This window comes from Lycorma delicatula, chromosome 13 (genome assembly GCF_047948215.1).
Source record: "Lycorma delicatula isolate Av1 chromosome 13, ASM4794821v1, whole genome shotgun sequence".
Lineage (NCBI taxonomy): Eukaryota > Metazoa > Arthropoda > Insecta > Hemiptera > Fulgoridae > Lycorma > Lycorma delicatula.
Window position 1 is genome coordinate 23,693,136 of NC_134467.1, and position 22,283 is coordinate 23,715,418.

The following is a 22,283-nucleotide window of genomic DNA, read 5'->3' on the forward strand; positions in this document are numbered from 1 at the left end:
ATCAAGAAATGTAAAAAAAAAAGCCCCATTTTTTGATTGTTTACCATACTTTCTTGCTTGTATAATTCTAAAGCTATAATTCCAAAAAAGTAATAAAAATTAAATTTATTAAAATAAAATTAGAAGGAAGTAAATAAAAAATAAAAATGGTAAAAAAAAGTGGGGAGGTTAGAATAAAGGAGATGCATGACAAATAGAACGGAACAAAGAACACTAAGGTTACATGAGTCACGTGAATCAAACCGATATAATCTAACATTAAAATGCACGTGAATAGTAAATATTAGCATGACATTAGGACAACTTAACTTACGACAAGCACAAAGATTACCTATTAATAATAATAATTATAAAAATGAAAAAAAAAAAAAAACAAAACAGATTGTATTGTTAATAGATATAGAGCGAATCTGTCCAAACTTCGCACGTTTCATTCATAAAAAACAAAATTTAAACTAAATTAAATTAAAAAAAAAAAATAATGGTCAATAAAATCAATATCTTGTAAAATCTAGCATTATACAGAATGATCGTAAAGTCGTGTAACTCAAATTTTTCTGCTTTGTAGGAATTACAGTTAAATTTGTAAAAAAATATTTTTATTAGGATAATTTTTTGTAAAATAGACGGAGCATACAGGAAAGTTAAGGAAAATTTTGGGGTACATAAATTAAAATCTAATAATGTGTTAAACAAAGATGGTACACCTATATATAATACGAAAGGTAAAGTCGATAGATGGGTGGAATATATTGAAGAGTTATACGGAGGAAATGAATTAGAAAATGGTTTTATAGAGGAAGAAGAGGAAGTTGAGGAGGATGAAATGGGAGAAACAATACTGAGATCTGAATTTAAGAGAGCATTAAAAGATTTAAATGGCAGAAAGGCTCCTGGAATAGACGGAATACCTGTAAAATTACTGCGCAGTGCAGGGGAGGAGGCGATTGATAGATTATACAAACTGGTGTGTAATATTTATGAAAAAGGGGAATTTCCGTCAGACTTCAAAAAAAGTGTTATAGTAATGATACCAAAGAAATCAGGGGCAGATAAATGTGAAGAATACAGAACAATTAGTTTAACTAGTCATGCATCAAAAATCTTAACTAGAATTCTATACAGAAGAATTGAGAAGAGAGTGGGGGAAGTGTTAGGAGAAGACCAATTTGGTTTCAGGAAAAGTATAGGGACAAGGGAAGCAATTTTAGGCCTCAGATTAATAGTAGAAGGAAGATTAAAGAAAAACAAACCAACATACTTGGCGTTTGTAGACCTAGAAAAGGCATTCGATAACGTAGACTGGAATAAAATGTTCAGCATTTAAAAAAAATTAGGGTTCAAATACAGAGATAGAAGAACAATTGCTAACATGTACAGGAACCAAACAGCAACAGTAGCAATTGAAGAACATAAGAAAGAAGCCATAATAAGAAAGGGAGTCCGACAAGGATGTTCTCTATCTCCATTACTTTTTAATCTTTACATGGAACTAGCAGTTAATGATGTTAAAGAACAATTTAGATTCGGAGTAACAGTACAAGGTGAAAAGATAAAGATGCTACGATTTGCTGATGATATAGTAATTCTAGCCGAGAGTAAAAAGGATTTAGAAGAAACAATGAACGGCATAGATGAAGTCCTACGCAAGAACTATCGCGTGAAAATAAACAAGAACAAAACAAAAGTAATGAAATGTAGTAGAAATAACAAAGATGGATCACTGAATGTGAAAATAGGAGGAGAAAAGATTATAGAGGTAGAAGAATTTTGTTATTTGGGAAGTAGAATTACTAAAGATGGACGAAGCAGGAGCGATATAAAATGCCGAATAGGACAAGCGAAACGAGCCTTCAGTCAGAAATATAATTTGTTTACATCAAAAATTAATTTAAATGTCAGGAAACGATTTTTGAAAGTGTATGTTTGGAGTGTCGGTTTATATGGAAGTGAAACTTGGACAATCGGAGTATCTGAGAAGAAAAGATTAGAAGCTTTTGATATGTGGTGCTGTAGGAGAATGTTAAAAATCAGATGGGTGGATAAAGTGACAAATGAAGAGGTATTGCGGCAAATAGATGAAGAAAGAAGCACTTGGAAAAATATAGTTAAAAGAAGAGACAAACTTATAGGCCACATACTAAGGCACCCTGGAATAGTCGCTTTAATATTGGAGGGACAGGTAGAAGGGAAAAATTGTGTAGGCAGGCCACGTTTGGAATATGTAAAACAAATTGTTAGGGATGTAGGATGTAGAGGGTATACTGAAATGAAACGACTAGCACTAAATAGGGAATCTTGGAGAGCTGCATCAAACCAGTCAAGTGACTGAAGACAAAAACAAACAAACAACAAATTTTTTGTATGATAGAATAGTGTATTATAGCACTGCTAGATCACGCCTTCGAGTAACAATGGACATAGCACCAAGCAGTTTGTTTAGTCTGAGCACTAATGAATTTTACGTAAGAACAACGCGTCTTTATTGTTGTGATTTACTACGAATCGAAATCGTACGCGGAGAAGAATTTTTAAATGCTTTTCCAGATGCTAATTCACTATATGTCGTTTATTTAATCGTTTTTGGGATACAAGTAATATGCATGACCCTGAGAGTACCGGTCGTCCAAGTATTTTAACTGACGAAAGTCTGCAGACGATAAATGAAACACTTCGTTCTCAAAAAAAAGGTCTCTTCGAAAACTTTCTAACCGGTTTTGGTTATCTTACCTAATTGTTCATAAGACAACTAAAGTTCTAAAATTACATCCGTACCGGATTAACGTAAGTCATCGAGTCCAAGAACCAGATAAAAAGAAAGGATTGCAGTATTATCGGTGATTCAGAAATTTTGTTAGAAATGACGTAACTGTTCTAGACAAGGTTTTTTTTCCTGCGATGAAGCTTGGGTTCCTCTTAGTGGGTATGTTAACAATCAAAATTACAGAATATAGTTTTCAGAAAATCCAAATGTGTTCCACGAACAGCCATTATATTCGCAAAAAAAAAATTAGGGTGTGTGGTGTATCTCATCGAAGAAATGTCTTCTTTTTCCTGTTTAGCCTCCGGTAATTACCGTTCAGATAATACTTCAGAGGATGATATGTATAAGTGTAAATGAAGTGTAGTCTTGTATATTCTCAGTTCGACCATTCCTGAGATGTGTGGTTAATTGATACCCAACCACCAAAGAATACCGGTAAAAACGATCTAATATTCAAATCCGTGTACAAATAACTGATTTTACTAGGACTTTAACGCTGGTACTCTCGACTTCCAAATCAGCTGATTTGGGAAGACGCGTTCACCATTAGACCAACCCGGTGGGTACCTTGAAATGATATCTTTCTTTTTCCTGTTTAAATAACTACCGTTTAGATAATTCTTCAGAGGATGAATGAGGATGATATGTATGAGTGTAGTCTTGTATATTCTCAGTTCGACCATCCCTGAGATGTGTGGTTAATTGAAACACAACCACCAAAGAACACCGGTATACACGATCTAGTATTCAAATCCGTGTAAAAATAACTGGCTTTACTAGGACTTTAACGCTGGTACTCTCGACTTCCAAATCAGCTGATTTGGGAAGACGCGTTCACCATTAGACCAACCCGGTGGGTACCTTGAAATGATATCTTTCTTTTTCCTGTTTAAATAACTACCGTTTAGATAATTCTTCAGAGGATGAATGAGGATGATATGTATGAGTGTAGTCTTGTATATTCTCAGTTCGACCATCCCTGAGATGTGTGGTTAATTGAAACACAACCACCAAAGAACACCGGTATACACGATCTAGTATTCAAATCCGTGTAAAAATAACTGGCTTTACTAGGACTTTAACGCTGGTACTCTCGACTTCCAAATCAGCTGATTTGGGAAGACGCGTTCACCATTAGACCAACCCGGTGGGTACCTTGAAATGATATCTTTCTTTTTCCTGTTTAAATAACTACCGTTTAGATAATTCTTCAGAGGATGAATGAGGATGATATGTATGAGTGTAGTCTTGTATATTCTCAGTTCGACCATCCCTGAGATGTGTGGTTAATTGAAACCCAACCACCAAAGAACACCAGTATACACGATCTAGTATTCAAATCCGTGTAAAAATAACTGGCTTTACTAGGACTTTAACGCTGGTACTCTCGACTTCCAAATCAGCTGATTTGGGAAGACGCGTTCACCATTAGACCAACCCGGTGGGTACCTTGAAATGATATCTTTCTTTTTCCTGTTTAAATAACTACCGTTTAGATAATTCTTCAGAGGATGAATGAGGATGATATGTATGAGTGTAGTCTTGTATATTCTCAGTTCGACCATCCCTGAGATGTGTGGTTAATTGAAACCCAACCACCAAAGAACACCAGTATACACGATCTAGTATTCAAATCCGTGTAAAAATAACTGGCTTTACTAGGACTTTAACGCTGGTACTCTCGACTTCCAAATCAGCTGATTTGGGAAGACGCGTTCACCATTAGACCAACCCGGTGGGTACCTTGAAATGATATCTTTCTTTTTCCTGTTTAAATAACTACCGTTTAGATAATTCTTCAGAGGATGAATGAGGATGATATGTATGAGTGTAGTCTTGTATATTCTCAGTTCGACCATCCCTGAGATGTGTGGTTAATTGAAACCCAACCACCAAAGAACACCAGTATACACGATCTAGTATTCAAATCCGTGTAAAAATAACTGGCTTTACTAGGACTTTAACGCTGGTACTCTCGACTTCCAAATCAGCTGATTTGGGAAGACGCGTTCACCATTAGACCAACCCGGTGGGTACCTTGAAATGATATCTTTCTTTTTCCTGTTTAAATAACTACCGTTTAGATAATTCTTCAGAGGATGAATGAGGATGATATGTATGAATGTAGTCTTGTATATTCTCAGTTCGACCATCCCTGAGATGTGTGGTTAATTGAAACACAACCACCAAAGAACACCGGTATACACGTATTCAAATCCGTGTAAAAATAACTGGCTTTACTAGGACTTGAACGCTGGTACTCTCGACTTCCAAATCAGCTGATTTGGGAAGACGCGTTCACCATTAGACCAACACGGTGGGTTCGATGAATTGTGGGCCTATCTTTTTTTCACGGATAATCACATCTGAACAGTATCAAGAAATAATCGTGCAATTTATAGCTCTGCTAGATGCCGATGAATGTGATTGCCGTCTATAACAAGACGAAGCAACTTCATACGCGGCGAACGAATTTCTTCGATAACCGGATAATTTATCAAGGTCTAAGGGGTTCTCGTTCACCGGACCTTAGTCCTCCCGATTTTTATTTATGGGACTTTTTTAAAGATAATATCTACTCAAACAACCCGCACACACTTGGTGTACTTACAACAAAATATTGAGGACTGTATATCAAATATCACTGCTAAACAAATAATGTAAGTAAACGCGTTGATGCATGCACTAAAAATCATTGTGGATTTCCAGCAATTAATATAAACTTGTACGTAATACTTTTGTAAATGTTAATATTATTTTGTAAATTAATAAAAAGGTTATCTAAAAAACAATGTGTTGTCATTTGGGTTGCGTAACTTAACGATCATCCGTTACAACAATTTGCTCTCTTCCAACAATGCGTCAGAGTTCTTTGCGTAAACTACGCGTTCCTGAACACGATTCATTAATAACTTACAACCAATTTTTTTACGCGTTAACAATAAAAATAGTAATTATATTTGTTTTATTTTCGCTCCGAAAATTACTGGTCTACACTCAATAACAAGTATGTTTATAATAATAGTAAGTACATTTGAAAAATTCCCCAGGTTCTCCTAATTAACAGATTTAAATTTTTTTAAATGTATTTGAAAGTTTAAGTGTACTTTTATATGTAATTAAATTATCTAGTATCTAGAGACTTTATTTTAAGTTCTACACAATTTGGAAAATTCGTTTTTTTTTTAAATCTGGAACGCAAAATTATTGTGTAAAAACTGTCAGCCCGATTTTGTTGAAATTTGGCGTGTTGCTATATCATATCAAAAAGCTTTTTGAGGAAAAATCTGAAGGTCTTATGTATAATATAAGTACCCGGAAAAACATTTCAAAAAAAAGTCTTGTTTTTTTTGCATTTTTTTGACAGTTATTACTACGTATTTTTGCATCAATAATAACGTATTTTTCAAATTTTCAACCGATAATATTGTTTTTAAACTTTAATAACAAAATTTTTATTTGTCTCGATATTTTCTCTAAAATGAACAATTTTCGAGTTATCAAGGAAAATAGGAGAAAAAAAATGGATATTGTAGCGATTTTTTTTAAAAATTTTGTTTAATAAAAATTGAAGCAAACCTTTTTTCAACTGGTGCATAACAACAAAATAATCATTTCTGATAACATTCCGAAGGCATTAAAGCAAAATTTTCTAAAGTTTTATGAAACTTTCAATTATGTTCATTTAATATAAACAGGATGATTCAAAGAAACGGGAAATTTAAAAAATTAAATAACGTTAATGAAACATTTTTTTTAGAAAATGAATTTTATTTCATGTAATTGTACAAATGTTGCCATTTTAGGATACATACATTTTAGTTTATTTTTTAAAGATGAAATCTTCCAGGTGACCTCCTCTTCTACATAAACACTCACGAAGTCTCTTCGTTAAATTGTTCACGGTTTGACGTAACATCTCAACTGGAATTTCCGCAATTGCCTCTCAGATCTTTGCTTTCAGTTCTTCCGTCGTAGCAGGTCTACTGTGGAACACATTGCTTTTAAGGTGACCCTACAAAAAGTAATCGCAAGCTGAGAGATCAGGCGATCTGGGAGGCCATCTAATGTCACCATTTCGTCAAATGACACGTCCAAACAATCGGCGTACAGCTGCCATCTATATTCGTGCAGTATGTGACGTTGCTCCGTCTTGTTGAAACCAGGCTGTGTTAAGAATCGGTGGAAATCTCTTTTGTTGTTCCACAACAAAGGTTACAAGCACGGCTACGTGACGAGCCGACGTCACTGTAATCGCAAAACCGTTGTCATCCTCAAAAAAATAAGGGCCTATAACACCGTAAGATGACATAGCACACCACACGGTCACTTTCTGGCTGTGCAACGGACGCTGTTGTAGGTGTGTAGGATTTTCTTGTGCCCAGTATCTGAAATTTTGCTTGTTAAAAATCGACTGAGGTGGAAATGCGCTTCGTCTGACATCCACAGTTCGTGAACAAACTCTTCGTTATCGTTTATCTTCTGAAGCATTACATTACAGAATTGTGCTCGCACAACCGCATCGTTCGCTTTCAGTTCCTGGACGATCTGTAACTTGTATGAATGGTATTGCAAGTCCTTCACTAACTTCGAAGACTTGAACTATGCGATTGTAAAGATGTTGAGAGACGACGGATTGACCGATATGGACTTCGTGTGACAGCATCTTGTAAAGCTTCAACATTCTGTGGTGTACGGACGGTTCGCTCACGGCCTGGAGGTTTCTTTTTCATTGCCGAACCGGTTTCCTCAAAATTAGATATCCGTGTTTTAATTGGATGTGCTGATGGAACACGGTCGTGCCGGCCCAGATTAAAATGACGGCGAAATTCGCTACGCGCTCCCTCCACACCGTCATTGTTTTTGTAAAACGCTTTGATAGCAAATGCTCGTTGCACACCACTCCAAGGATCCATGACAACTAAATGGCAGGTTAGGTTAGAGAGGCTGGCTTATCAAGTGGAACCTATCGTCCACGGCTACCAACACAACTTTAAAAATTTCCCGTTTCTTTCAATCACTCTGTATATACATACTGCAATCTAGCAACAGCGAAGCATTGCTAGTTTTAAGATAAAAACAAATAAATAAAATTACTTGGATAATAATTTTAACACTAAATATTTTACAATTCCATTTCAGTGTTTCCGATATGTGTATTCGCTACAGACTAAAAAACTACTGGACCGATTTTCGCGCGGGAGGGAAAACGGGGAAAAATCGGAAACGGGAAAAGCCGAAAAATGTAACAGGAAAGAAGGGGAAAATGGAAAAATAAGAAAAAGGGGAAACGGGAAATGGAAAGAGGAAGGGGAAAGGAAAATAAATGAAAGAAAATGAAGGTGGAAAGCGAACGGGATGGAAAAGGGGAAATGGGGGATAGGAAATATGATAAAAAAGAAAATGGTGAAAAGGGAAAAGGGTAAAAGGGAAAGGTTACGTTGTTAAGTTCCGTAATGTTCATTTTGTTAATGTTTTATCAAACTTTCAATTGTGGTCATATACTCAAATCTAGCAATAGTGAAGCATTACCGGATCTGCTAGTATATATATATAAATGACGTCTTTCAATAATATTTAATAATTAATTACGCAAGATTTACTGTTATTTTCAGAATTTTGATTAATTACATAACTACATCATTTTAAAAATATGTGCTGTTTTCTACTTTCTACTATTTTTTTATTTGTAATATTATTCTACATATCTACGTACCATTTTATATAAAAATATATACAGAATTTTAATTTCTTAAATTTTATAAGACGGTTTATAAAAAAAAAAAAAATCTTACATATTTCTTTGCCGTTATCATATTGAAAAAAATAAATCATTTCTTCTTTTGTAACAAATAGAAGATTTTTATTTTATAGGAAAACTTAAAGAAAGAAATCCCGTTATTATGATGTAGTTAACTGTATTAAAAATATTAACATCAAATGTAATTTAAAAAAAAATCTCTTACGTATTTAATTACGTCATACCATTCTTAGCATCATTATTTTAATAACAATTTAATAATAAATATATTTAAATAAGATTACGTAATAATCTGTGTCGTGCACGTCACAGTTGTTTATTTTTGTACGCATTTTAATTTTTAAATAGCCAAATTAAATAGTTTTTTCACGCATACATTTATTAACTAAAAATCCTTTTTTATTAGAATAAAAAAAATACCCAACTTCTTTCGGTAAATTACAAAATAAAGAAACTCTAGTAAGATTATTATTATTATTATTATTATTATTATTATTATTATTATTATTATTATTATTATTATTATTATTATTATTATTATTATTATTATTATTATTATTATTATCATGGTAAGGAACATACGAGGCTCGGCTGGTAAAATTTGCACATATATGGACCGATTTACGCGCGGGGAAAAAGGGAGAAAGGAAAGAACCTAAAAACAAAAAATGGAAAAAAAGAGGAAAATGAAAAGCGGGAAAAGGAAATGGAAAGGGAAAAAATAAAAAAGAAGAAACAGGAAAAGGATATAAGGGAAAGAGAAATGGGGGAAAGAAAAGGGAAAATTTGTGTAGCATAGGAATGAAAAGATATATTGGAAAGAAATTTAAAAAAAACCTTAGCTACTAAATACAGTATTTATTTTTTCAATATAATCCCCGTTTACACTGATACACGTTTCTCAACTTGTAACAAGTTTCTGTCACTGTAAAATTCTGGCGATCTTTCTCGGAACCAAATGGCTACAGCTTCCTTCACCTCATCGTCGTTGGTGTAATGATTACCTTTGAGATCCCTACTGAGATGAGGGAAAAAGTATAAATCGTACGGAGCCAAATCCGGCGAGTATGGCAGATGCGGAATAGGCTCAAACTTCAGCTTCCGGAGAGCCATCAGAAAATTTGCGCGGTACCCATCGTGTACAGATTTTACGGTAACCCAATCGCTCGATACTCGTTCTTTAGATATGCCATCACCACATCATATGCATCAGTGATGCATTGCTGGGTGATTCATCGGTCACTTCGAAGTAAATCGTCCAACTACTTATCGATGTCAGACACAGAAATCGGTCGTCCGTTGCGTGGTGCGTCCTCAATTATCGCTTTACAAATTCGTGAAATTTCAACGTCCACCTATTCACAGTACTCTTGTCAACAGTTTTACTACCGTAAACCGCTTTTAAACGATGAAAAATATTGGTAGGATTCATATTTTCTGATGTTAAAAATTCGATCACTGCACGTTGTTTTAACCGTGTTGGACGTAGTCTACTCCATTTTACTTGCTACTGAAAACAAACCGGTAAACGGATTTCAACGCATTATCGCAGGTTTATAGAGGGGGATTTTAGCTATCTTGTTCTGCCACGCCCACCTCTAATAGTACTTTTTGTCTCCGTGTAGCACACGCTACTGTGCAAAATTTATCAGCTGAGCCACGTAGATTCACTTTCGTCCATTTGTATCTAATTCACGTTTAGTATTTTTAATTAAATATTTATCAAAATAACTGTTTCTTAGAAAATAATGAGTTTAAAGAAAAATATAAGGTAGAGAAGAATTTTTTTTTATAATACCGAAATAAACTGTACAAATTAACTTCTAAGGTTTCGCTAGAATATGATGAACATGAACTGAAATGTTGGAGATTAATTAAGAAAATTAAATTAAAAAAATATATAAATTTTTTTATGGAGATTACGGGCATCACCTGTCTTGGTCATTTAGCCCAATGGAAGCGTATGAAAAATGTCATACCTCACCGAGGTTCGAACCCGGGACATCCGGATTAAAGGCCTAGGTTCTGATTATTTAATTCAATTTATATTTTTATAGAATCCTATATTTTTTTTCTGTTTGGCCTCCGGAACAACCGTAAGGTTTTGGCCTCCGGAACAACCGTAAGGTATTACTACAAAGGAGATATGTATGAATGTAAATGAAGGTAATTTAGTACAATCTCAAGTCGACCATTCCTTTAACCAACCGGGTTGGTCTAGTGCTGAACGGGTCTTCCCAAATCAGCTGATTTGGAAGTCGAGAGTTCCAGCATTCAAGTCCTAGTAAAGTCGATTACTTTTACACGGATTTGAATACTAGATCGTGGATACCGGTGTTCTTTGGTGGTTGAGTTTCAATTAACCACACATCTCAGGAACGGTCGAACTGAGAATATACAAGACTACACTCATACATATCATCCTCATTCATCCTCTGAAGAATTATCTAAACGGTAGTTATTTAAACAGGAAAAAGAAAGATATCATTTCAAGGTACCCACCGGGTTGGTCTAATGGTGAACGCGTCTTCCCAAATCAGCTGATTTGGAAGTCGAGAGTACCAGCGTTAAAGTCCTAGTAAAGCCAGTTATTTTTACACGGATTTGAATACTAGATCGTGGATACCGGTGTTCTTTGGTGGTTGAGTTTCAATTAACCACACATCTCAGGAACGGTCGAACTGAGAATATACAAGACTACACTCATACATATCATCCTCATTCATCCTCTGAAGAATTATCTAAACGGTAGTTATTTAAACAGGAAAAAGAAAGATATCATTTCAAGGTACCCACCGGGTTGGTCTAATGGTGAACGCGTCTTCCCAAATCAGCTGATTTGGAAGTCGAGAGTACCAGCGTTAAAGTCCTAGTAAAGCCAGTTATTTTTACACGGATTTGAATACTAGATCGTGTATACCGGTGTTCTTTGGTGGTTGTGTTTCAATTAACCACACATCTCAGGGATGGTCGAACTGAGAATATACAAGACTACACTCATACATATCATCCTCATTCATCCTCTGAAGAATTATCTAAACGGTAGTTATTTAAACAGGAAAAAGAAAGATATCATTTCAAGGTACCCACCGGGTTGGTCTAATGGTGAACGCGTCTTCCCAAATCAGCTGATTTGGAAGTCGAGAGTACCAGCGTTAAAGTCCTAGTAAAATCAGTTATTTGTACACGGATTTGAATACTAGATCGTGTATACCGGTGTTCTTTGGTGGTTGTGTTTCAATTAACCACACATCTCAGGGATGGTCGAACTGAGAATATACAAGACTACACTCATACATATCATCCTCATTCATCCTCTGAAGAATTATCTAAACGGTAGTTATTTAAACAGGAAAAAGAAAGATATCATTTCAAGGTACCCACCGGGTTGGTCTAATGGTGAACGCGTCTTCCCAAATCAGCTGATTTGGAAGTCGAGAGTACCAGCGTTAAAGTCCTAGTAAAATCAGTTATTTGTACACGGATTTGAATATTAGATCGTTTTTACCGGTATTCTTTGGTGGTTGAGTTTCAATTAACCACACATCTCAGGAACGGTCGAACTGAGACTATACAAAACTACACTTCATTTACGCTCATACTTATCATCCTCTGAAGTATTATCTGAAAGATAATTACCGGAGGCTAAACAGGAAAAAGAAAAGATCAACCAGTCCTGAGATGTGTGGTTAATTGAAACCCAACCATCCAAAAAACACCGGTATCCACGATCTAGTATTCAAATCCTTATAAAAGTTACTGTCTTTAATAGGATTTGAACTTTAGAACTCTCGACTTCGAAATCAGAGGTATTGCGATGAGGAGTTGGACCGCTAGACCAACTCCGTCGGTTGGTCTTTATAGGATCCCCTAATCTGACACAGCAGTTTCCATTTAATAATAAAACAGATAAAATTCCATTGAAAAATGAAACATAAAAACAAAACGCGTAACTTATGATTAAATTAACATAAACAAAACAAACAAAATCTCCTTATCCTAGTAAACATTAATATTCTGTTTTCCAGTTCTCTCCTTCATGTCATTTAAAACTAATCGAATATTTAAACAAAAATTAACAACGTCATACTTTAAATTCTTCATAAAAATGAAATTTAATGTTCCTGGTGATAAAGCTCAGAAAATCTTTAAAAAAAAATACATTTCAAATATATTGATAAAAATACATTGTATACAAAGTGTTTCTAAAATGGTGAGCTAGCTATACTTTTTTGGATTCTACTAAAAATAAACATGGCCGCCATTTTGTAATTTGCGAAGGTATTTAAGTCCTGATTTTTTGCTAATTTTAAAACTTTTTCTACAAGACGCTTTTTTTTTTTTTTTTTGTCTTCAGTCATTTGACTGGTTTGATGCAGCTCTCCAAGATTCCCTATCTAGTGCTAGTCGTTTCATTTCAGTATACCTTCTACATCCTACATCCCTAACAATTTGTTTTACATATTCCAAACGTGGCCTGCCTACACAATTTTTCCCTTCTACCTGTCCTTCCAAAATTAAAGCGACTATTCCAGGATGCCTTAGTATGTGGCCTATAAGTCTGTCTCTTCTTTTAACTATATTTTTCCAAATGCTTCTTTCTTCATCTACTTGCCGCAATACCTCCTCATTTGTCACTTTATCCACCCGTCTGATTTTTAACATTCTCCTATAGCACCGCATTTCAAAAGCTTCTAATCTTTTCTTCTCAGATACTCCGATCGTCCAAGTTTCACTTCCATATAAAGCGACACTCCAATCATATACTTTAAAAAATCTTTTCCTGATATTTAAATTAATTTTTGATGTAGACAAATTATATTTCTTACTGAAGGCTCGTTTAGCTTGTGCTATTCGGCATTTTATATCGCTCCTGCTTCGTCCATCTTTAGTAATTCTACTTCCCAAATAACAAAATTCTTCTACCTCCATAATCTTTTCTCCTCCTATTTTCACATTCAGTGGTCCATCTTTGTTATTTCTACTACATTTCATTACTTTTGTTTTGTTCTTGTTTATTTTCATGCGATAGTTCTTGCGTAGGAACTTCATCTATGCCGTTCATTGTTTCTTCTAAATCCTTTTTACTCTGGGCTAGAATTACTATATCATCAGCAAATCGTAGCATCTTTATCTTTTCACCTTGTACTGTTACTCCGAATCTAAATTGTTCTTTAACATCATTAACTGCTAGTTCCATGTAAATATTAAAAAGTAACGGAGATAGGGAACATCCTTGTCGGACTCCCTTTCTTATTAGGGCTTCTTTCTTATGTTCTTCAATTGCTACTGTTGCTGTTTGGTTCCTGTACATGTTAGCAATTGTTCTTCTATCTCTGTATTTGAACCCTAATTTTTTTAAAATGCTGAACATTTTATTCCAGTCTACGTTATCGAATGCCATTTCTAGGTCTATAAACGCCAAGTATGTTGGTTTGTTTTTCTTTAATCTTCCTTCTACTATTAATCTGAGGCCTAAAATTGCTTCCCTTGTCCCTATACTTTTCCTGAAACCAAACTGGTCTTCTCCTAACACTTCCTCCACTCTCCTCTCAATTCTTCTGTATAGAATTCTAGTTAAGATTTTTGATGCATGACTAGTTAACCTAATTGTTCTGTATTCTTCACATTTATCTGCCCCTGATTTCTTTGGTATCATTACTATAACACTTTTTTTGAAGTCTGACGGAAATTCCCCTTTTTCATAAATATTACACACCAGTTTGTATAATCTATCAAGACGCTTACCAAATATTAATGTGATTCGTCCATCCGAACTTGATACATAAATATTTATAGTAAAATAATAAAATAACTGACAGGGGGAGAACGAAGGAGAAATTGCCATTTTTCCTAAGGATATTTTTTGTTTAGTTTTACATGTAGAATCCGAAAAAGTATAGCTAGCCCACAACTTTAGAAACAATCTATATATCCCTATAGATCCCTATGCTGCGAGACGTTTGGGACACCTTATAGAATAGTCGTTTCTCTACTGCTTCTAAACTACAGAGCGTTTCATAATGTTGTTCGGGATTTCGAAAATTCATTAACAAAAAATTATTTCACTCATAAGAATAAAACAAGTACTGTACAAAAGAGTACTTCAATTTTTTTTTTCTGCATATACTAGGCAGTTAGTAAACCATTTGGTCGCTAGGCGTCGACAGTAGAGAAAATGACTGCGACGGGAAGTGAGAAGTCGTTTTGTGTGTTAGATTTTCACTTGTCAAAGTCAGTAATTTCTGTGTAACGTGCGTTTCGGTTGAAATTTTATAAGGAGCCACCAAGTGACAATTCAATTCGTGCATGGTATAAACAATTCAATGAAACCGGTCGCTTGTGTAAGCGAAAATCAACCGGTCGTCAATCAACCTCACAAGTCAATGTCGAACGTGTGCGTGCAAGTTTCATTCGTAGCCCGTCAAAATCGACTGCGGCTTCAGGGAGAGAATTAGGAATTCCGAAAACAACAGTGTGGAGAGTTCTCCGTAAACGTTTATTATGCAAACCGTATCATCTTCAATTAATCCAGCGTCTTTCTGATGGAGATAAAACACGTAGGCTAGATTTTTGTTTATAGTTACAGGAAAAGATGTTGTTAGATGAAGATTTTCTAAACAAGAAAATTTTCAGCGATGAAGTTACTTTCCATATTAGCGGCAAAGTAAACCGTCATAATGTGCGAGTTTATTTCTTTCTTTTTCCTGTTTAGTAACTACAGTTTAGATAATTCTTCAGAGGATGAATGAGGATGCTATGTATGAGTGTAAATGAAGTGTAGTCTTGTACATTCTCAGTTCGACCAGTCCTGAAATGTGTGGTTAATTGAAACCTAACCACCAAAGAACACCGGTATCCACGATCTAGTATTCAAATCCGTGTAAAAATAACAGGCTTTACTAGGACTTGAATGCTGGAACTCTCGACTTCCAAATCAGCTGATTTGGGAAGACGCGTTAACCACTAGACCAACCCGGTGGGTAACGTGCGATTTTTGGGAACTGAAAACCCACACGATTACGCGGAACATATTCGGGATTCTCCAAAAGTCAACTTTTTTGTCCGATCTCTCATGAGGCAGTGTGTTCATTTTTATGAAAACGACAGTAACCGGCATGATATACCTGGATATGTTACAATTATGGCTTACGCCTCAGCTACTCAACGACTTCATTTTCCAGCAAGATGGTTGTCCTGCCCGTTTTCATAACGAGGTTCGACAGTACCTTAACACAAGATTACCTGGGTGCTGGATAGGACGTGCGTCTGAAGAAGACCAACACATTATGCTGTGGTCACCAAGATCACCAGACCTCACGCCATGTGATTTCCTTCTCTGGGGTTACGTGAAAGATAAGGTATTTATTCCACCGATGCCGTAAGATATCGCTGAGCTAAAGTATCGCATAATCAATGCAATCAACTCTATCGAAAATGACATGTTAGGATGAGTTTGGCAAGAGCTATTTTATCGTGTTGACGTGTGCCGTGTCACCAGAGGAGCACATTTATAGATTTTAACAAAAACTGTTTAAGTCCCTGCATCACCTCGTACAACTTTCATTTAGGTAAGTGAAATACTTTTTTTTGTATTGAATTTTTGTAACTCCTAAGAATATTATGAAACACTCTGTATTAAAGGAATAGTCCCTAACATAATTCCAGATGACAGCACAATATTCAAGAATGGATCTAACCATAGTTTGTTATATAGGTGTAAGATTGTATTTGCATAATGAAAAAGCCGAGTAACCTAAACAATCAAACCAAGATTTCTTCTGGACTTGAAGCCTACTCTAATAATAAAATAATGTTTTCTCAGAAAATACCAGTATATAGATATGTTTCTCCATGATTAATAAAGAAAAGGATCTTCCCTAGGATTTTCCTGGATAGATCAAAGGAAATTATAATAAAAAATATTGATGAGATAAGCGCATCACAAAATGCATAATTACCATAATTGTAAAATAAATAATTTGGAAAAATATTATACGATTTTTCTAGCTATTAATAAAATATTTTAAAGGTTACATTTTATTTAAGGAAAAGAACTCTGGGATTTTATAATATAATTAAAAATTAGTTTTAATCCAGGGTTTAAATCCTGGAAATAAATGTTTTTTTAATTTTTTTATACGATATAATTTTTTTTCCATATTGCTTCTTCCAGAAATAAAAACCAAAGTACGGTTGTAAAAACGTTTATAAACACAAAAATTATTAAATATATTAAACTTACAGGAATAGATCGCTTTAATTAATTAATATATTAAATATAACTACATAATACAAATTAAAACATACCAAAAGTTGATGATTGAACTCATACTGGATTTTTAATAATAAAAATATTAACCACAAAATTTTATTAAAAAAGAACAAAAAGAAAACACTAAATAATTTTAAAAAAAACCCACAAAAACACTAAAACAAAATTAATATATTTCACACAGTGTTAACTAGAATAAATAAAATGTTATACTAAATATATAATTTGCAAAACAAGATATATTTATAGCAATATTAAATAAAATAATATATATATATACGTATATATACATTAAAAAAAAATCATTATCTAAAACAGAAATAATGAATTTACGTAGAAGAGGAAGACAACAAGATATGAATTAATAAACAAATAAAGATTTACGAAATTTATATAAATTTAATAAAATATATGACGATAATTAAAGAAAAAAAAAGTCTACTATGAGTAAATTAATTGCTCTTGTATCGATTTTTGATAAGTAAAAAATAAATAAACTTTATTCGTTTTTAAAGATGAGCAATTCGGAAATTATATATATATATATATATATATATATATATATATATATATATATAAATATGAAATGAGTTATCATTACCGCATACCATATCACATCTTATATAGACGTATTTTCTAAAAACGTAAATACAATATACAAGAGTAATTCATAAATAAATAAAAAATTTTACACAGATTAATTCACGAAGAATGAATGAAATAAACGTTCCGGAAATTTTCATGTGCTAAAAATAAAGAAGAAAGTTCATATCGAAAAAAATTACACTAAAATTGTAAACCGTACGAGAAGAGACTCGCAGTGGCATTTCCTCCGCTTAAAATACAAAAATTTCTGTTATAAAATTGTTGTTAATAAAATGATATATCAAAAAAAGTAAGATACTACATTTCTATTATCAAAATCTGTTATTAAATTAGAATTTTCTTTAAAAAAAAAAAAATATGTTTAAATGTTCCATATAATAAGCAAAAAGTAGAAAAATTTGTTGCAAAACTCTTACCGGCCCAATTTCATTTATTAAGCAACGAATAATCATAAGAATTGTATTATTTCTGTAAATGTGATATGTATTACATATAAATGAAATCGGGCCGGTAACAATTTTGTAACGAATTTTTTTTGCTTATTATATGGAACGCTTAAACATTGTTTATTATCTATTATGGTATATGTATTGTCTATTGCATATACAGAGCGTATCATAATGTTCTTAGGAGTTACAAAAAAAAGTATTTCACTTAACTAAATGAAAGTTGTACGAGGTGATGCAGGGACTCAAACAGTTTTTGTTAAAATATATAAATGTTCAATATGTGCTCCTCTGGTGACACAGCACACATCAACACGAAAGTCTAGCTCTTGCCAAACTCGTTCTAACATGTCATTTTCGATAGAGTTGATCGCATTGATTATGCGATCTTTTAGCTCAGCGATATCGTGCGGCATCGATGGGATAAACACCTTATCGTTCACGTAACCCCAGAGAAAGAAATCACATGGCGTGAGATCTGGTGATCTTGGTGGCCACAGCATAATATGTTGGTCTTCTTCAGACGCAGGTCCTATCCAGTGCCGATGTAATGTTGTGTTAAGGTACTGTCGAACCTCGTTATGAAAACGGGCAGGACTACCATTTTGCTGGAAAATGAAGTCGTTGAGTAGCTGAGGCGTAAGCCGTAATTGTTAACATATGCAGGTATATCATGCCAACCAACCGGGTTGGTCTAGTGGTGAACGCGTCTTCCCAAATCAATATTTGGAAGCCGAGAGTTCCGGCGTTCAAGTCCTAGTAAAGCCAGCTATTTTTACACGGATTTGAATACTAGATCGTGGATACCGGTGTTTCTTTGGTGGTTGGGTTTCAATTAACCACACATCTCAGGAATGGTAGAACTTTCTTTCTTTCTTTTTACTGTTTAGCTTCCGGTAACTACCGTTTAGATAATTCTTCAGAGGATGATATGTATGAGTGTAAATGAAGTGTAGTCTTGTACATTCTCAGTTCGACCATTCCTGAGATGTGTGGTTAATTGAAACCCAACCACCAAAGAACACCGGTATCCACGATCTAGTATTCAAATCCGTGTAAAAATGGAATGGTAGAACTGAGACTGTACAAGACTACACTTCATTTACACTCATACATATCATCCTCATTCATCCTCTGAAGTATTATCTAAACGGTAGTTACCGTAGGCTAGTCAGGAAAAGAAAAGGTATATCATGCCGGTTACTGTCGTATTTATAAAAAAGAACGGCCCATACACTGCCTCACGAGAGCAGCCAACTGCTAAGAAGCGTTTCCGAACTTGTGTTCGGAAACATGTCCTGAATTCTTATTTCATTCGTATCAATCTATATATATATATATATATATATATATAGAGCTCTTATTTCTAACACTAAATTAATTATTGAGTGATTCACGAAGAATGTAACAAACTTCATCTAAACAAAAATTCGGAAAATCTTTGTTAATGAATGTCGGCTGGCGAAAAATTTCGCGGTAATTTCTTCGCCTTTGATAAAATTAAGACAAAAGATAATTTTTTAGACCCAAATTAAGGGTTATATTTAGTGGTTTCATATGAAATCTGATCAAAAAAAAAAGAACAAAAAACAAATAGGTTCCAGAACAGTGTATTTAGTAGTTTTGGAAAAATCTGGGATAAAATACAAAATAGATTAAATAAATTGGGGGTCGAAAAACACATTATATTTATTGTTGCTGCCATGCATCCATCGCAAGTCTCCTCTTCAGGCGGGAGATGGGCAAATGAACGAAATTTAGAACCGGTGCATTGTGATCACCGTTCCGTTCCCGTACAGGCCCGGCTCGAAACCGCATTCCAAATACCTCGGTCTCCCTGCCTCTTCGCAACTTCCACACGGCCCATAAAAAAGTATGTAAAATATTAGCACCCCGGAGCAACAAGAACAACTTCTTCAAAACTTTATTATTGCCCAGGATTTGACGAAAATTCCTGAGCAATTTAAATTTACGACGCAAGACCGCATAATGTATTCCACAAGAATGTGGCGCGGAATCAAGCGGCAGTTGCTTCGCATGCATACTGCTGCACATCAGATACTCGTGAGTACCTCTCACATGTCCTATAGGCAATCGGCATAGGACCACTTCCTCACGACGGATTTAATCCTCACAACAGAGAACCTTTAATGTGCCGGAGTTTATCTACTGTAGCCGTAGATAAATTATAAATTCATGTTTTCTATTATTATGTAATACTGAATTTTTATTAATTTTAAATATATTTTTTATAATTCTATTTAAAGCTCATTACAGAGTACTCTGACCAAATTATGTGTAGTTTTTTTCTTTTAAGGGAATTCTTATTCTTAGTTTTTTTTGGTCTTCAGTCATTTGACTGGTTTGATGCAGCTCCCCAAGATTCCCTATCTAGTGCTAGTCGTTTCATTTCAGTATACCCTCTACATCCTACATCCCTAACAATTTGTTATACATATTCCAAATGTGGCCTGCCTACACAATTTTTTCCTTCTACCTGTCCTTCCAATATTAAAGCGACTATTCCAGGATGCCTTAGTATGTGGCCTATAAGTTTGTCTCTTCTTTTAACTATATTTTTCCAAATGCTTTTTCTTCATCTATTTGCCACAATACCTCTTCATTTGTCACTTTATCCACCCATCTGATTTTTAACATTCTCCTATAGCACCACATTTCAAAAGCTTCTAACCTTTTCTTCTCAGATACTCCGATCGTCCAAGTTTCACTTCCATATAAAGCGATATACACTTTCAAAAATCTTTTCCTGACATTTAAATTAATTTTTGATGTAAACAAATTATATTTGTTACTGAAGGCTCGTTTCGCTTGTGCTATTCGGCATTTTATATCGCTCCTGCTTCGTCCATCTTTAGTAATTCTACTTCCCAAATAACAAAATTCTTCTACCTTCATAATCTTTTCTCCTCCTATTTTCACATTCAGCGGTCCATCTTTGTTATTTCTACTACATTTCATTACTTTTGTTTTGTTCTTGTTTATTTTCACGCGATAGTTCTTGCGTAGGACTTCATCTATGCCGTTCATGGTTTCTTCTAAATCCTTTTTACTCTCGGCTAGAATTACTATATCATCAGCAAATCGTAGCATCTTTATATTTTCACCTTGTACTGTTACTCCGAATCTAAATTGTTCTTTAACATCATTAACTGCTAGTTCCATGTAAAGATTAAAAAGTAACGGAGATAGGGAACATCCTTGTCGGACTCCCTTTCTTATTACGGCTTCTTTCTTATGTTCTTCAATTGTTACTGTTGCTGTTTGGTTCCTGTACATGTTAGCAATTGTTCTTCTATCTCTGTATTTGAACCCTAATTTTTTTAAAATGCTGAACATTTTATAATATAGTTAAATATCATATTTTCTTTAAGAAGTAATATCGTTTTTCTTTTACTAAGTATATGAAATCAGAAATAATAATTACTATTATCTCCGAAATTAACCGGAAGAAAAAATGACCAATAACCGAAAATCGATGATACAAATTATCCACTTTGGGCAATAAGAACCAGTAATATATATTTTAGTTCTTGAGATGGAAGAAGTAATCTATCTTGGAGTCACAATAATCTCATTCCGGGACACCGCCCGCCTGGAAAACTCGCCCTGAAGGCCTAGCTGCGGAGAGCGTGTCACGCCGGAATAAGCTTGTTTACTAATAAAATGATCACACCATACAATTTTATGTAAATATTAGTTTATTAAGAAAAATACATTTCAATAAAAACAATCAATTCGAAATTTCATTAACAGATTATGACGTTTAATTAAATAAAAATAAAAAACTTTCGTCACGCTTAAAAATTATAAGAAAAACAAATGTTTGAGAATAAAACAATTAAAAAACTATTTCATTTTTTAAAACGTCATAATGACTCTTGAAATTTATTTTAAGAACCTTCTTTTTCTATGCTAAATACGTAAATGCATTAAACAAAAATTGTAAAACGAAAAAAAAGATTTTCAATATAATTTCAGCTATTTTATAGTCAAACTCTTTTTTTTCCTTCTTGTTTAACCTACGGTTCCACATTAAGGTATTTACTTCAGAGGATGAAATGAATGATTTGTAAAGTGTGTAAAAAATGTCGTCATGCCTGACCATGAGTATATATATATATACTAGCGGACCCGACAGACGTTGTCCTGACGCGGCATTATTCTGTAATAAAGGCACACACATAAATATAAGTAACTTAATTAAGTTAAAATTAGCAGGAATGTGTTCTAAATTTCATTAAAATGACTATTAGTATCATATTATCAGTTTGTGATTGTTGTATTACTGTAATGGGTTTATTGATTAATTATGTGTAGTATGGTTAATATTTATTTTCACCAAATATTGAGATGTCAAATGAAAATTGAATTAAAAAATCTAAACGTCGTAAAATTAATAATTAGTATAAT

General features: G+C 34.0%; 1 protein-coding gene across 2 annotated transcripts in view; it reads right to left on the reverse strand.

The window, feature by feature from the left end:
* LOC142334156 (solute carrier family 2, facilitated glucose transporter member 1-like) overlaps nt 1-16,967 on the reverse strand; it is a 151,563-nt gene extending 134,596 nt beyond the window's left edge. For both annotated transcript variants that reach the window (XM_075381944.1, XM_075381939.1), the window contains exon 1: nt 16,836-16,967. In XM_075381944.1, the coding sequence (XP_075238059.1) occupies nt 16,836-16,858 (23 nt within the window). In that variant the 5' untranslated portion in view covers nt 16,859-16,967. The remainder of the gene's footprint in view (nt 1-16,835) is intronic.
* Between the last annotated feature and the right edge of the window lie 5,316 nt (nt 16,968-22,283).